The sequence below is a fragment of the Gracilinanus agilis genome, chromosome 2 (assembly GCF_016433145.1).
Source record: "Gracilinanus agilis isolate LMUSP501 chromosome 2, AgileGrace, whole genome shotgun sequence".
NCBI classification, from domain to species: Eukaryota; Metazoa; Chordata; class Mammalia; order Didelphimorphia; family Didelphidae; genus Gracilinanus; species Gracilinanus agilis.
In genome coordinates this window covers 700,220,399-700,237,829 of record NC_058131.1, presented here as the reverse complement: position 1 = coordinate 700,237,829, position 17,431 = coordinate 700,220,399, and the positions used below count along the sequence as shown (strand labels likewise).

At 38.6% G+C, this 17,431-nt stretch overlaps 1 protein-coding gene across 1 annotated transcript in view; it reads right to left on the bottom strand.

The window, feature by feature from the left end:
* RUFY2 (RUN and FYVE domain containing 2) overlaps positions 1-17,431 on the bottom strand; it is a 40,553-nt gene that overhangs the window by 16,098 nt on the left and 7,024 nt on the right. Inside the window, 6 exon segments of the mRNA XM_044660314.1 lie at positions 710-775; positions 2,308-2,369; positions 2,741-2,864; positions 5,187-5,288; positions 12,534-12,651; positions 16,135-16,308. Of these exon segments, the coding sequence (XP_044516249.1) occupies positions 710-775; positions 2,308-2,369; positions 2,741-2,864; positions 5,187-5,288; positions 12,534-12,651; positions 16,135-16,308 (646 nt within the window).

The following is a 17,431-nucleotide window of genomic DNA, read 5'->3' as shown; positions in this document are numbered from 1 at the left end:
ACTCCAAGACGGAAGGTGAGGGTTTAAAAAAAAACAATTAAAGAAGTAAAAAGACCTTGTCAGATAGATTCTCATTCCAACTCCATCTGGGGAAAGAGTTGCAGCTTCTCCTCCTGTCAGTCATAATTTTAACATTATTGTCAACCATATAAATCTCAGCATCTCAGGTCTGGTCTCCCTCCAGGGCAGCTCCCATCCTTGCTATGGGCAAAAAAAGGTTCTGAGATGGACGGAGGTCATAGACCATGTCCCTCACTTAAGCACGAACTATAGCTCTGAGGTTTAGAGCATAGAAAAAACGACTTTTTGAATTACCAAAATCCTATCAGTGAACTCCCAAGTTCTGCTTTTCTCAAAATTTAAGGAAAAGTATATAGCTCTTTTAAAAAAAATAAAACTCTCCAGTATTCTTTTTTCATTCTCTGCGGAAAATGAAAATTGTCTTCAGTAATTTCATTGAACTTTAAACCCTGTGAGATTTCTAGTTACCAAGGAATAGATGAAAATAGGGTCAAGCTAGTGGAATTGTGTGTGGGCTATGGGAGGGGGTGGGAGGAGGGAAGGGATAGAACATGAATCCTATAACCATGGAGAAATGTTATAAATTAATAAATTAAATTAAAAAAAAAGAAAATAGGGTCAAGCTGATCTGAAAGAACTTTAAAATAATATTTAAACATCTATTTACTAGGTATTCATAAACACTTACTTCAGTTGTCTATTTAATTCTTCAACATAATTCTTTTGGTCCAAAATGGCAGCAATCTGAACATTCCTAAATAGAGAAGTAATTACCTTAGTGTTTTTATGGAAGTATGTGCACAAAGATGTATTACACCATCTAGAAAGGACTGTAAAAATATTTTTGGTAAATTCTATAAGGGGGGCACCTGAGTGGCTCAGTGGATTGAAAGCCAGACTCAGAGATGGGAGGGTCTGGATTCAAATTTCTAGCTGTGTGTCCCTGGGCAAGTCACTTAACCCCCATTGCCTAGCCCTTACCGCTCTTCTGCCTTGGAGCCAATACACAGCATTGATGACTCCAAGCCGGAAGGTAAGGATTAAAAAAAAAATTCTATGATAAGAATGCATTGTTTTTCTACAAATAAGAAAAACCAAAAATCTTATAACAATATGATAATGAGCTAAAAAGATACATATATACTGAAATTATATATATGCATATATAAAAATGTATAAATATATAAGAAACTCAAGTGTTATCTGTAATTGTGCTGATTTGGATATTCCCTTGAATGACGCTGATTATAATCCATCCATGCTTGTCAAACCTGTGTGGGTCTTGTCCACGCCTGCCTCTAGGAGGCCCATCTGGGTTTGCTTTGCCTTTCTTGCTTTCTCCCAGTGCTGAGAAGATGCCAGTGGAGGCCTGAGGCTGTCCCACTTAGTCCCTAACTCTTGCCACAATCATGACTTCCCTAATGAATCCTCTAAGCCAGGGATGGGCAAACTATGCCCTCCAGCCAGATGCAGCCCCCTGAAATGTTCTCTCTGCCCTGTGACATTCTTCCTAATCTGAGGAATACAATGAGGAGGATACAATACGAGGAAACTTCGAGAGAGTGGCCTTAGAAACAGACTGACAGAGGAGCACTTCCTTTCTTTGGCCCCTCTTTAACAAGTTTGCCCAGCACTGCTCTAACAATCAACTGCCAAACATTTGCGCTCCTCCCTGCCAGGCACTGTGCGGAGTGCTAATGGGCGACAGTCATCTTTGTTAGTTTGCTCCACCAGGTAGAACAAGCAACATTGTCACTGGTCTATCTGTAAGCAAATGCACTCGAATATCTGCTGTTAAGTGTTACGTACGCAGTGTTGTGCTGCCACACCGAAACTGTTCAAGCAGAGGAATTCTGTGAATAGTCTTGCTCACACGTGTCACTGGGGTATATGAACAGATCGGTGGAAGAAATGAACAGCGGGGCTTTTTTATAACTAATCCTTCCCACTTTGCTTCATAAAATTTATTTTAAAAAGCGAAAATGAAAAATGGCCGGTCAGTGGAAACGTGCGTCAGCTACAGGGTGAGGGAGGGGTTGGGGGGGAGAGAGTAAAAACATGAATCATGTAACCATGGAAAAAAGTTTTCTAAAAAAAATAAAGAAAATTAAAAAAAAAAAGAAAAATGGCAGGAACTGTATTGCAAAATTACACTAAACTCCCCATTATTAAAATATTTGGTTGAATTAGCACTGATTTATAGAAAATTTATATTGATTTACACATAAATTTGTGATTTATCATGAAATAAATCAATGTAGGTGAAACCACTTATGAAGATCATACCTTTCTTTACTTCCAATATCCTCTTCATTCTTTAAATACATAGAAAAATCAATTACCCCAACCTGTAGTAAATAAAATTATTTTTATTTAAACAGGAAGATATCTTAAAAATAATAAACAAAACCAATTTTTAAAAAATGATCAGAAAAGTTTTATCAATGTAAATTTTTGTGCTTAATAAAATTGCAAGCAACATAATACTTGACATTTATATAGGGCTTTAAAGTTCACAAATGAGTTTATATGTACCCTCATTTAAGCCCTACAAACTCATGTGGTGGACATTATCATCCTTGTTTTCTCAGAAAATCAGGACTCTGAAGTGGACAGGCAGGATTGAACCAGCTCTTCTTAACTCCAACACTTTCACTATCACCTGCTTTATTCTGTCTGACCCTTCTTAATCTAACTCTGAATATTATTTCCCACTTACTTGTGAGTCCAAATCTTCTCCCTTTACACAAAGATTAGCATCGATCACATTCAGGCCTACCAGAAGCCCAACGATAACTGCTCCTTCTTCTTCCATCATTAGGGCATGATATTCATAGAATTCACTGTCAAATTCAATAAATATAAAATCACAAACTCATTTCAAGCACTGAATTTTAAAATCTGACCAACTCATATATAATATTAAGACAAATCACAGAAAAATATCTTCAGGCTCTTTCTGACAAAATAAGGAACTTTTGAGAATTTAAAATTACTTTTCAAAGTAATAAATGTTGGAGGGAATATGGCAAAATTGGGACATTAATGCATTGCTGGTGGAGTTTTGAATTGATCCAACCATTCTGGAAAACAATTTGGAACTATGCTCAAAGGCCTTTAAAAGACTGTCTGCCCTTTGATCCAGCCCTACCACTGCTGGGTTTATACTCCAAAGAGATAATAAGGAAAAAGACTTGTACAAAAATATTTTTAATGGGCAAGGGACATGAATAGGCAATTTTCAGATAAAGAAATCAAAACTATCAATAAGCACATGAAAAAGTGTTCTAAATCTCTTATAATTAGAGAAATGCAAATCAAAACAACTCTGAGGTACCACCTCACACCTAGCAGATTGGATAAAATGAGAGCAAAGGAAAGTAATGAATGCTGGAGGGGATGTGGCAAAATTGGGACATTAATGCATTGCAGGTGGAGTTGTGAACTGATCCAACCATTCTGGATGACAATTTGGAATCATGCTCAAAGGGCTATAAAAGAATGCCTGCCCCTTGATTCAGCCATAGCATTGCTGGGTTTTATACCCCAAAGAGATCACAGATAAATAGACTTGTACAAAAATATCTATAGCCGTGCTCTTTGTGGTGGCAAAAAACTGGAAAACGAGGGGATGCCCTTCAATTGGGGAATGGCTGAACAAATTGTGGTATCTGTTGGTGATGGAATACTATTGTGCTCAAAGGAATAATGAATTGGAGGAATTCCATGTGAACTGGAACGACCTCCAGGAATTGATGCAGAGTGAAAGGAGCAGAACCAGGAGAACATTGGACACAGAGATGGATACACTGTGGTACAATTGAACATAACAGACTTCTCTACTAGCAGCAATGCAAGGATCCAGGACATTTCTGAGGGACTTGTGAGAATGAAAACTATCCACATCCAGAGAAAGAACTGTGGGAGTAGAAAAACAACTGCTTGATCTCATGGGTCAATGGGGATAGGATTTGGGATGCAGACTCTAAACCAAGGGTTCCCAAACATTTTTGGCCTACTAACCCCTTTCCAGAAAAAAATATTACTTAGCGCCCCGTGTCACATACTATTACCGCCTCCTTACAGTTATTCACTGCCTCCAAATGTATCTGTGGCCATCACCGCTCCCTTGGATCCCTGCAGCACCCCCCAGGGGGCAGTGGCGCTCACTTTGGGAATCACTGCTCTAAACAATCACCCCAGTGCAAATATCAATAATATGGAAATAGTTCTGGATCAATGACATGTAAAAGCCAGTGGAATTGCGCATTAGCTACAGAAGTGGGGTGGGAAAAGGGGAGGGAAAGAACGTGAATCATGCAACCATGGAAAAACATTCTTAATTAATTAATTAATTGAATGAAATTTAATTCCTTTTTTTTTTAAACCCTTACCTTCAGTCTTGGAGTCAATACTGTGTATTGGCTCTAAGGCAGAAGAGTGGTCAGGGCTAGGCATTGGGGTTTAAGTGACTTGCCCAGAGTCACACAGCTGGGAAGTGTCTGAGATCACATTTGAACCCAGGACCTCCCGTCTCTAGGCCTGGCTCTCAATCCACTGAGCTACCCAGCTGCCCCCCTTAAATTCTTTTTAAAAAATTACTTTTCTAAAAAAAAAAAAAATTTACTTTTCAAGTCATAAACTTATAAAGGAGATAATAACAGGAAGGGCAAAAAATTGAAATTGAATGCTACTATTAAGGCAGTGTATAAAAACAGCATGAATATTAAAAACTTTGCTCAATGCCTTTCCAAATAAGGTCAAATGTTTTACACATCCTTATGTAATCATACTTACTTATAAACTGTTATCCCAATTAAAAGGGAGGAAAAACACATGTTTTGTTTTTGTTACCTTCTGTAACATAATGACAGAGGCAGCCAAAGACCAAAACCAGAATCTAGTTCTCCTGACTCTCAATGGAGCACTCTCCTCAAAAGGAATGGTATAAATGGAATTTTATCTAATGCTCCTTTAGGCTTTCTGATTTGACCTTACATTTATATTTTACATTTTTTAAATTTTAAATACTAACAAAAGAATTTTTGTTTGGCTAGGTATTGCTAAGAAAGGAAAGGCCATTCTGATACAAATGGATATTCAGAAAACTGATTCAAGAAAATAGATTTAACTTTTTTAAATTACCAAGTATAATATCTACTAACCTTAGGAGATCCCTTTGAATTATTAAACAGCGCAGATAATCAGCCATTTTCTTTTGCATGAGAGCTAATCGTAACCATGCTCTGGCACGACCCAGGGGTGTCCTGGAAAAGCAAAGAAAACAAATTACAAAGCAACCAGTAACCTAGATGCATTTAACCACAGAGCTAATCTGTTAAGAGACACTATTATAAGGGGAAATAAACAAAAAGGCATTTCATTTATAGTTTGGGTTCAGTTTCTACAATGAGTAAAATCCCTCAAAATCCTAGGAGTCACTTATCTGCCTCTGTGAAGGGAATTCCTGCAGGACACCGAAGGACTGGTGCTTCCAAGAAGTGACTCGCCCTAGAGAAGTCCGTCTCTGCCTGGCCAGGGGAGAAGAATGCTGTCCGTGCCAGCGCACGTGATTTTCTTTGGCCTTATTAGTTATGGACCTTGGGGCCTGGGCAGATCACTTTTCCTCTCTGGGCCTCAGTCTCATTTCTATGGTTCCTTCCATCTCTAAATTCTATGACTTTATCTTAGGAAAATTTACCTAATTAGAGTAATTCAGTCAGTAGATGAGACCCTCAAAAACGAACAATAAAAATGTCATCATTGATGTGCACTGATCACCCAGCTGCCTGATGCATAGTATTTAACGAATGCTTTTTCATTCATTAAAATTGAAACTATTATTGACTAGAGGAGGCTTCCAGACCAATCTAATTGCATTAAGAAAAATCCAGACCATATTTGAATGGAAAATCTAAAGAGGCTTATTATACACCATGCTGGATTCAAATCATTTCAATAAATTTGATTTAATAAAATAAATGCCTGCTCTGTAGATGGTGATGTTAGCCAGTTCTCTATTACAAGATAAAGCCTGAGCTACTCTGACAAAAAGAAAGGGTCAGAAAAATCTAATTGATAAATCAAAGGTGAAATCACAGCAAAGCCAGAAGAAAAATGAAGAGAATAATGAAAACATATATACAATTATAGGCTAACAAAATGAAGAACACACACACACACAGAGAAATAGAGGAAACTTCAAAAATAAAAAATACTCAAACTATCAGAAGACCACACAGAGATATTAAAAAATATAATATTAGAAGGCAAAGTAGATCTAAATGTAAAGGAGCTACAAAGGAAAAACTCCTAGATGGATTCATAGGAAAGTTCTATCAAACTTTTTTTTTTACATTTTTATCAAAACCCTTACCTTCCATCTTAGAATTAATACAATGTATAGATTCCAAAGCAGAAGAGTGGTAAGGGCTAGGCAATGGGGGTTAAGTGACTTGCCCAGGGTCACACAGTTAGGAAGTGTCTGAGGTCACATTTGAACCCAAGATCTCCCATTTCTAGGCCTGGCTCTCAATCCACTGAGTCACCCAGCTGCCCCCTCTATCAAACTTTTAAAGAACAATTAGTATGCATACTACACAAATTATTCTCAAAAAATGAGAAAGAAAGCACCCCAACTAGCATCTTTTTATGAGACAAAGAATCCTAATATCTAAACCAGGGAAAGATAAGACCTGGATTGAAAACTATAGGCTAATGTCCCTAATACACACTGCCTAAAAAATTTTAAACAAAATCTTATCAAAGAGAATTCAGTAAATTATTCAATAAAGTATTCACTATGATCAAGTAGGATTTATACCAAGAATTCAAGGATAATTCAACATTAGGAAAACAATATAATGAATCAAATTAAAAATCAAAACATCTGAAATCACATGATTATCTCAATAGATACAGAATAAGCCTCTGACAGAGTATATTCTTTTAAGTGAAAGACCCTCTAAATGATGAGTGTAGAGGAGCCTCTTAAAAGAATATCATAAAAAGGGGGCAGTTAGGTGGCTCAGAGATACAGAGCCAGGCCTAGAGACAGGAAGTCCTGGGTTCCAATCTGACCTCAGATACTTCCTATCTGTGTGATCTTGGACAAGTCACTTAACCCCCATTGCCTAGCCCTGACTGCTCTTCTACCTTGGAACCAATACACAGAATTGATTTAAGATGGAAAGGGAAAAAAAGAATTAAAAAGAACCTATATGGTTGGAGGACTATTCAGTGCTCATGGCTAGGTGGTGCCTTTAGACTGCCACATTGGCTCTACCTTGTTCCAGTCCATTCCTGTATCACAAAAAGCATTGCAATCCACATTTTGGAGTCTCTGGGCCTTTTTTCTTATTGATGCCTTCCTTGGGTGTCAGCTCAGTAACAGTGTCTGGTATCTGTAGAATTCCAGATTTCTTTCCAAAATGGAGCTGTGAGGATGGCACAACCATTTTGGAAAGAAATTTGGAATTATACAAATAACGTAACTAAAATGTCCATCTACTGGGCTGTAAGAAATGGCTTGCAGGAGGCACAGCCAAGCTGCCCAGTGAAGGCAGGAATACCCCCAGCCTTTCTCTAATTATCCTCCCAACAATGTTCAACCAGGTGGAGGAGAAAGGACTGCCCCCACCCCCAAATGAGAAGGTCAGGAGGAGCAGTCGGCCTTCTCAGGCCTTCGGATGGAAGATGAATTAGGAGATGCCATGCATGTCTGGCAGGGCCTGGGGGTAGGCCTCTGCTGGGCTGCCCCTATGGAGGACCCAGGTGCAGCCCCAGGACAAGGAGGAGCACCGAGAAGAGGAACTCTGGGCACAGAGCCAAGGCAGAGCCAAGGCAGAGCCATTGCGTGTGACAGCCACAGAGGAAAGCACAGGCCACATCGCTACTGTAAGAATTAAAATTTAGTTATTATAGCTATATATTAAAAATATGTGGCCGCCAGGAATCAACAATTCAGGTTGATTCCGTAATTAAATCAGACCCAAGTCAGCATCGGGTTGAGGAGTTTATTTACAATCAGGTAGGTAAAGTAGGGATAAAGAGAAAAGGGAGGTTAGAAGTCTAATCAAATGAAGCTGTAAGCCACAGGGCCCAACAGCCAGATAGGCAGAGTTTAGAATTGGCCCAGCAAGGCCAAGGAAGCCAGCCTAACTTACCCACGTGACAATACAGAGTGGAAGCTGTCTGTGGTCTCAGGAGATGCTTCTTCCTCCAGTTCCAGACGGCAACTGCCCCCACAGGAAGTTCACTCACTTACTTAAAGAGATCGTGTCTCTCATCACTTCCTGTGGTCCACCTCTAATTCAAATGGACAAATGGCAGTTTCTACATTGATTTGGACTGCCCAAAGGGCCGTCCCTTATTCTTGATTTGTTACTTATTGTCACGTGTGGGTAACTCGTCTCCCCTCCCCACTAAGGGAGGTGGGAGTGACATCATTAGCACGCCTGGGTAGATTTTTGACTATTAATGGGATCTGGCTAATTCTATTTACACACTACCTAGATCAGGCCACCTTCAAGAATGGAAAACTTAAATTCCCAGACCTAGCTCTGAAAACAACCATACAAAAAACCCTGAAACTTGAAGCAGAATTGGACAAATTGAAAAAGATATACAAAAATTTACTAAAAAAAAACCTTAAAAATTAGAATTGGGCAAGTAGAAGCTAATGACTCCACAGGACATCAGGAAATAAACAAAATGAAAGAATAAAAAAATTGAAGAAAATGTGAAATGTCCATTAAAAAAAGAACTGACCTGGAAAACAGGTCAAGGAGAGATCATTTTAAAAAAAAACCCAAACACTTACTTTCTGTCCCAGTAACAACTCTAAGACAGAAGGGCAGGGCTAGACAAACAGGTTTAAGTGACTTGTCCAGGGTCACACAGCTTAGAAGTGTCTGAGGCCAGATTTGACTCTAAGCCTGGCTCTCTATCCACTGTGCCACTTAACTACCTCAAGGAGTGATAATTTAAGAATTATTGGACTACCTGAAAACCATGATCAAAAAAAGAGCCCAGACATCATCTTTTCAAGGAAAACTGCCCTGATATTCTAGAACCAGTATGTAAAATAGAAAAGAATTTACTGATCACCTCCTGAAAGAGATCCTAAATTTAAAATGAAAACTTCCAGGAATGTTATAGTCAAATTCCAGAGCTCCCATGTCAAGAAGACATCATTGCAAACAGCTAAAAAGAAACAATTCAAATATCATGGAGCCAGTCAGGATAACATAAGGTTTAGCAGCTTCTACATTAAAGATTCGGAGGGTCTGGAATATGATAGTTCAGAGGGCAAAGGTGCTAGGCTTACCGCCGAGAAGCATCTACCAAGCAAAACTGAGTATAATCCTTGTGACTATTAAAATGTGTAATAACTCTACTAAGCCGATATCCCAAAGAGGTCAGAGGAGGAGGATGACAAGGACCCCATGAACAAAAATACTGATAGCAGGTCTTCTCATGGTGACAAATAATTGGAAACTGATGGGGAGCCCATCAAGTGGGGAGTAGCTGAACAAGCTATGGTATATGAAGGGATAGAATACTATTGTGCTGGGGGGCAGCTGTGTGGTTCAGTGGATTGAGAGCCAAGCTCAGAGATGGGAGGTCCTGGGTTCAAATCTGACCTCAGACACTTCCTAGCTGGGTGACCCTGGGCAAGTCACTTAACATTGCCTAGCCCTGATCACTCTTCTGTCTGGGAACCAATACACAGTATTAATTCTAAGACAGAAGGTAAGGGTTTAAAAAAAAAAAAAAAGAATATCATTGTGCTATAAGAAATGATGAAGGGGATGGAAATACCTATATGAACTGAAGCAGCATGAAGTGAGCAGAATCAAGAGAATAATTTACATAACAACAACATCACTATAAAACAAACTTTGAAAGTCTTGGGATGTCTGATCAACATATGAACAACAGGAATTCCAGAGAACTCTTGATGAAACACGCTTCAGACAGAGATGTGATGGATTCAGAATACAAACTGAGGTACTTTTTGAGGGACATGGCTAAGGCACGAATTTGTTTTGCTTGACCATACATGTTTATAACAGGTTTTTGTGTGTTGAGAGGAGATGTAGGGAGAGAGGAAATATTTTGACTGTTGGGAGGGAGGAGGAAGGGAGGGTGGGAGGGATGGAGGAAAGGATGGAGAGAGGAAAGGAGGGAGGAAGGGAGGGCGGAAGAAGACCAGCTCAGAGAAGTTAGGTAATCTCCTCACTCCATTACATTCACATTCTCTATCTGTATTGCCTCAAGCCTGCATTCTTTTTTTTTTTCATTTATTTTAGAATATTTTTCCATGGTTACATGATTCATGTTCTTTCCCTCCCCTCCTCCCACACCCCTTCTGTAGCCAATGTGCAATTCCACTGGGTTTTACATGTGTCATTGATCCAGACCTATTTCCGTATTATTGATCTCTGCACTAGGGTGATCGTTTAGAGTCTGCATCCCAAATCATATCCCCATTGACCCATGAGATCAAGCAGTTGTTTTTCTTCTGTGTTTCTACTCCCACAGTTCTTCCTCTGGACGTGGATAGCATTCTTTCTCATAAGTCCCTCAGAATTGTCCTGGATCATTGCATTGCTGCTAGTAGAGAAGTCCATTACATTAGATTGCACCACAGTGTATCCATCTCTGTGTAAAATGTTCTCCTGGTTCTGCTCCTTTCACTCTGCATCCATCCCTGGAGGTCATTCCAGTTCACCTGGGATTCCTCCAGTTCATCATTCCTTTGAGCTCAATAGTATTCCGTCACCAACAGATACCACAATTTGTTCAGCCATTCCCCAATCGAGGGACACCCCCTCATTTTCCAATTTTTTGCCACCACATAGAGTGCAGCTATGAATATTTTTGTACACGTTTTTTCCCCTATGATCTCTTTGGGGTACAAATCCAGTAGTTGTATGGCTGGATTAAAAGATATGCATTCTTTTAGCGCCCTTTGGGCATAGTTCCAAATTGTTTTCCAGAATGGTTGGATCAATTCACAACTCCACTAGCAGTGCATTAGTGGCCCAATTGTGCCACATCCCCTCCAACATTTATACTTTCCTTTGCTCAGCCTGCATTCTGAGTCTATCATTTTTCTCTCTGGAGATGACTAGCATGTTTCATCCCATCTATTTGCATTTAGAAATTAAATGTTATTTTGTTCTTTCAACAATTCCAACGTCCCCTTTTCTGCTACTTCTCCTTTGCAGAAAATTACACCAGCTTCCAAAATAATATCATGACCAACTGTAACCTGGAACATCAATTTAAGACAATCTCAATTTACAAAAGATCAGAAAATAAGATTTTGATAAGGAACTAATAAGGTGGTATTTACTATTTCCTCCACACCACAAAAGGAACTAAAATACTATCAAAAGCAAAGAAAATGGATGTCTGTTAAAAAATATTAAGCATAATAAGATGGATTCACATCTGACAGAATAATCCAAAGGGAACTCAATCACATTTCTGAGGAGCCTGAGAGTTAGCCTTAAATAGCACTTTATATCCACAAAGTGACTTTCAATCATTTCCCATTATCCAGCATCTTCTGACTCATCTATCTTTCTTTTTTTTTTTTTTTAAATTTTTTTTAAACCCTTATCTTCTGTGCATTTGGTTCTTAGGTGGAAGAGTGGTGGTAAGGGTGGGCAATGGGGTCAAGTGATTTGCCCGGGATCACACAGCTGGGAAGTGTCATCTATCTTTCTTATAAGGGAGATGAGTCCCAGTTATGATTAATCTCAGGGAAAAAAATGTTCTAAGTTAAATCATTATAGGGCATTAAGTTGTCTGTGATTAGAATCCAAGTCACCTAAGCTTCAAGCTATTTGTTTAATCCATTAAAGAATCACATCTATAATAATCACTGCAAAACTAATGAAACATAGTTTTTGTGATATTTGCAAATAAGTTTTTAAATTAACCACCACTTACTGAAGGCCATTTCCCTTTTTTTCCTGCCACTGTGATACAATCTAATGATTTACACCTAGCAACTTCCTTGATAACATACAATATTAATTCAATCTAAGACAAGCCAACAAACACTTTTTACCAGCCACTATATTCTACATTCACTCCAGGCCACTACATTCTGTAATAGTCATATTTCTAGTCATACTTCTTTACCTCTTTTTTCTCATACCTTCTCATTTAATCCTCCTAACTATTATTACTCTTGAGTTTTTATTTTATGGCTAAATAGAATGCATCCTTACATCTTTCTCAAAAAGGAAACCACTCATTAATAGGGCACAGATTTATTAAGGGGAAAACTACATTTATTCAAGAAGAAACCATAAACTCTGAATAATCTTCTCATGCTCTAGTAATCTATGGTAGTACTTCCTAACCCACCAAATAAATTCTGATGCTAATTATAAAACAGTATTTCCCAAAGGTTACCTACACACATTTCTTCTTGGGAGTCTTCTTTGGGACCATTTATTTGAGTCTTAAAAAAAAAAAAAAAAAAGACTTACTTAAGTCCAGGCAAATCTCTGACACTAGCTGCTATCTCCTCTGCTTCTGGGTACAGTTTCTCCACCAGCTCCAAGGGCCCCCAGATTGTTTTGTTGTAACTCAGAAAAGATTTTCTTACTAAAAGAGAAAATATAGTTTTTCAATTAGTAATTCTTTTAGAGAAACAAACTATAGTGCTTTCCTTTCATAGAGTGATCTGGTTTCAAGAATATCAGGAGTAAAAATGCTTAATTGAAATATACAGGAAATCAGTTAAAAGAGTATTTAGGGCCTATTTGTAAGCTCCTCAAAGAAAAAGTCTGTCTCTCCAGTGTATAACAGGGCCTGTAAGATAGTGGACTTATTGCCTGATACATTTTTAATTAATACATGTCTCATTGTACATAAACAAACTTCTAAGATCAGATATATTCATATAAATAATGTAATCTCCCTAGTTTTGCAAGATATTTTGACCTCTTTTAGAAAAGTAAGCTAAGAAGAAATTTTACATTGGTTTATCAAGCTGAAAGTCTAATTAATACCTGGTATGGGCCAGCTACCATCTAAGACTGCTATATAGTTCTGTTGAAAAGGATCAAAATTTACAAACCTCTCCCCTTGCCCTTAAACAGGTGAGAGTTCAAAATTCAAGAATTCTGGAAACCATCTGGCAAAGTCTATTTTATTAGACCTAGGGAATATATACACTGTATTATTGTTATGAAAAAAAGATCACCATACATGTAAAACATTAAGAGTTACCCACATTCAGAGGAAGAACTGTGGGAGTAGAAACAAAGAAGAAAAACAACTGCCTGGTCACATGGGTTGATGGGGATATGATCTGGGATGTAGACTCGACCATCTCTGTGCAACTATCAATAATATAGAATTAGGTCTTGATCAATGTAACATGTAAAACCCAGTGGAATTGTGAATTGGCTATGGGGAGGGTGGTGGGAAGTTTGGGGGGAGGGAAAGAACATGAATCATGTAACCACGGAAAAATATTCTAAAAAATAAAAATAAAACATTAAGAGTGATATTCTAATGCCATTTAAATACAAATATATTTTTTAAAATGAATGACTTTATGAGACTGTTGCCATGTCCAGATATTGACACAAAAAAATCCCTTCTGGGATTTGGGATTATTTTTGCTAGTTAACTTCCTTAAAAATCCTTTGGGGCTTTTATATCTGTTTTCCTTACCTTCATATCCCATTTTTCTCTACCTTCGTGTTATTCTAATGCAGCAATCCAGAAGAGAATTCTCAACATCTGCTAATAGAACCAGGTTATCTCTATCCAGATGGTGTACCCTTATATACTTGCCCAACAGGGCCCACACCGACAGTGTGACTTTATAAAACATGAGTCACAAAAGTTTTTTTAACTATTACAAATAGAAAGTACAAGTAAAGCATGACTGGAAAACTGTCAACTATTAGCATGAAACCAAAATCAGTGAAGGATGAGATCAAATGGGAAAATGTATGTAAAACACTTTGCAATCCTTTAAGTGCTTTATAAATCTCAGCTATTAATAAATATCTCTCACTAGAGATGTGGGAGACTAGAGATATAAAATATTCCATATGATACTGGACATAGTTATTGTGTTGGCTGATTGTACTATACCGTTTACTGTTTTTCTCTGGGGGTAGGGATGGGAGCACATACATCAGGAAATGACTGCAGAATAAATAATAATAGCTACCATTTATATAGTGCTTGAAGATGTTTTATATAATATGAATTTGATCCTCACAACAACACTATGGAATAAATGCTAATATTATCCCCATTTTATATATAAGGAAACTGAGGCTAGTAGGGATTTAAAAACCTGCCTAGAGTCACACAATCAGTAATTGTCTCAGGCATGAATTGAATTTGTCTTCCTGACTTCAGGTACAGTGTTCTTCTATCACACTACCAAAATGCCTTAAACAAAAGGCATCTATAAATATCTGTTTAAAAAAATTTCAGCAATAATAACCATCATAAACAAAACTTGCAATCTGCAGAAAATAATTCAAAATTTTGTTCTAGCCTTAGAGTCTCTAAATGTCATACATTTAAAACTAGAATCTTAGAGATGATACAGTCCAAGCCTCTCTTATTTATAGAGGAGGAACAAAGAGAAAAATTATTTACCCAAGACTACACAGTAGTGAGGAGCAAAGTTAAGGTTTAAAATCAAGTCCTCTGTATGCCACATTTACTATCTTATGACACCGTTCTACAGATTGTAACCAAAAATGCCTTCCTTCCTAACACCTTGACAAGGTATTTTTAGAGCCATGATGTATTTCTAAAGTCAGGTCTAATTGAATAGTCACTCTTCTGATATGAACCTAAAGGAAACATACCTTGGTCTTAAAGAGCAATGTTCATTAATACTAGGAGTTAGCCAAAAATCTAGTTTAAAATTAAAACCAAAATCATGATTCCAACAAAATGTTGACAAGACTGAATTACTTAAAAGGCAATTTCTCTAATTAACCATTGGTGGGAAAGCTCAGAAAAATATACCTTTTGAAAATCTCCTTTGAAAAGTGATATCTTTTGGAAGCAGCTAGGTGACTCAGAGAATAGAGACAAGCTTGGGGATAGGAGGTCCTGGGTTCTAATGTGGCCTCAAACACTTTCTAGCTGTATGGACAAGTCACTTAATCCCCATTGGCTAGCCCTCACCACTTCTGCCTTGGAACTAATACACGGTATTGAGTCTACGATGGAAGATAACAGATTAAAAAGAAAGTGTATCTTTTGGCACCTGGCAGCTTGTTGTGTAGTGAATAAAGTACCTTGACTGGAGTCGGGAAGACTTGAGCTCAAATCCAGCCTCAAACACTTATTAGCTGTGCAACCCTGGGCAAGTCACTGAAAACCTTTGCTTGCTTCAGTTTCTCCCTTGGTGAAATGGTGATAACAACACCTACTTCCCAGGGTTGTTCCAGGGATCACACGAGATAACATGATGATGCCTGGCACAGAGTAGCACTATATAAATGTTCTCTATCCTTATTACAGGGCAGTTAAGTATTTCAGTGGAAGGAGGGCCAAGCCTGGAGACGGAAGATCCTCGGTTCAAATCTGGCCTCAGCTATGTCCAAGCTGTGTGACCCTGGGCAAGTCACTTAACCCCCATTGCCTAGTCCTTTCTGCTTTTCTGCCTTGGAATGAATACTTAGTTTCTAAGATAGAAGGTAATAATGTATAAAAAAAGTTGTCTTTTTGAATGGAATGGATATAGATCTCTGCAGATAATCTGAATGAATTCTTCATGGGTTTTCCAAGAGGTGTTTGGAAGAAATAAAAAAGAATAAACATTCCAAACAAGAATAGATGGAATGTGTTATTAATTTTAATAAATGATAAATGATAAAAAGCAATAATCAATGTACTGATGGCTTCGTTAAATATTCACTTCTTTTCACATATTATTTCCAACTAAGACAAGACATAAAATGTATAACTATTGAATCAGATTAAATTCTGAAACTTTTGTAAGATGTAGAAATCGTTCACAAAATACTTTTTGTAACGAATTCACACAAGGGCCTGTGAGAGGAGTGGAAGGAAAGCCGGAGCCAGGGCGGCGTGCATCACCTTTCAGGCCGTGTTTCAGGCAGTGCTCCATGACCACAAAGAACTGCTGCAGAGGAGGGTAGTCCGAGTCCAAGGTGCGGCCAAAGCTCAGGGCCGACTCGATGAGCCCTTTGATGCTCAGCTTGGCCATGTTCAGCAGGTTGGCTCTCTCCACGGCCGTGGGGTCCTTCACGGCTAAAAACAAAAGGGGAACCATGAATGCAGTTCAGTGAAGGGCCCAACACTGTATCACATGGACAAATCTCCATTTTCTGCAGTGGGATCTACCAGCACAGGGAACTCTGGGGAGTCCCAACCAAACCTCATTCGCACGATGTCTCCCCACAAGAAAAATCTGGGAAAGAGGTGAAAATGGCCTCTCCCTAGGTGGCCCAGCATGCCCTGTTCTCCCCGCAGCCTCTGGGAGCCCAGCTCTAGAGATACACGTGTCCACTCACTCACTGGAGGGAGAAATCAATGTGTTCTGATGAATAAAAGCAAACAAGAGTTGCGGCACCAGGACAAGCACCACCATCAGGGCCGGGGCTGGCAAGGGCTCACTCCAAGGCACACAGCTAATTTGAGCCTGGAGGAATCCAAGGCCGGCTCTCTCTCCACTATACAAGGGTACCTCTGGAGCAGCTAAGTAATGGAAAAGGAAGCAAAAAGATAATTTTAGAAATCAGAAGTCATGAGAAATACTAGAAAGGCAGCATAAGGACAATGCCCAGAGGTGAGGTCTTCCATGGAGGAAGACTTGGGGTCAAGTTCTGCCTAGATACACAATAGTGGAGGGATTCTGGCCAAGTAATCCCTCAGTGCACCAGGCAAATCCCTAAGTTATAAATATAAAGATTTAAAAGGACTCAAGAACTCTGATCAATGCAATGCGGATGATGTCCGTCTCCTAAGAGGTGGTGGACTCGCGATGCAGAATGAGGCAGGATTTGGAGATATGGTCGCTGGGGAAATCAGTTTGACTTGACTATGCATATTTGTTTCAAGGGTTTTGTTTTTCTTCTTTTTTTTTCCCCAACAAGGAAGGGGAAAGAATAGGAGGGAGAGAAAATAAATGCTTGTTAATTGAACAAAAGAAAAGTTCAAAAGAAAAAAGAAAAACTCTCTAAAGTTATGTTACAATTTAACTGTTGATAGCTACTGCTCTGCATCTGTGGAAGAAATTACAGATCCAGTCTGCCCCCATCTCCCACTCCAAAGATATATTTAAGTCCTTTATGTAAATGCTCGCCACTCATCTTGGCAACTTCAGATACCAAGAATCTAAGAGCTAAAGCTCAACTGGGAAAAGTAAAAATAA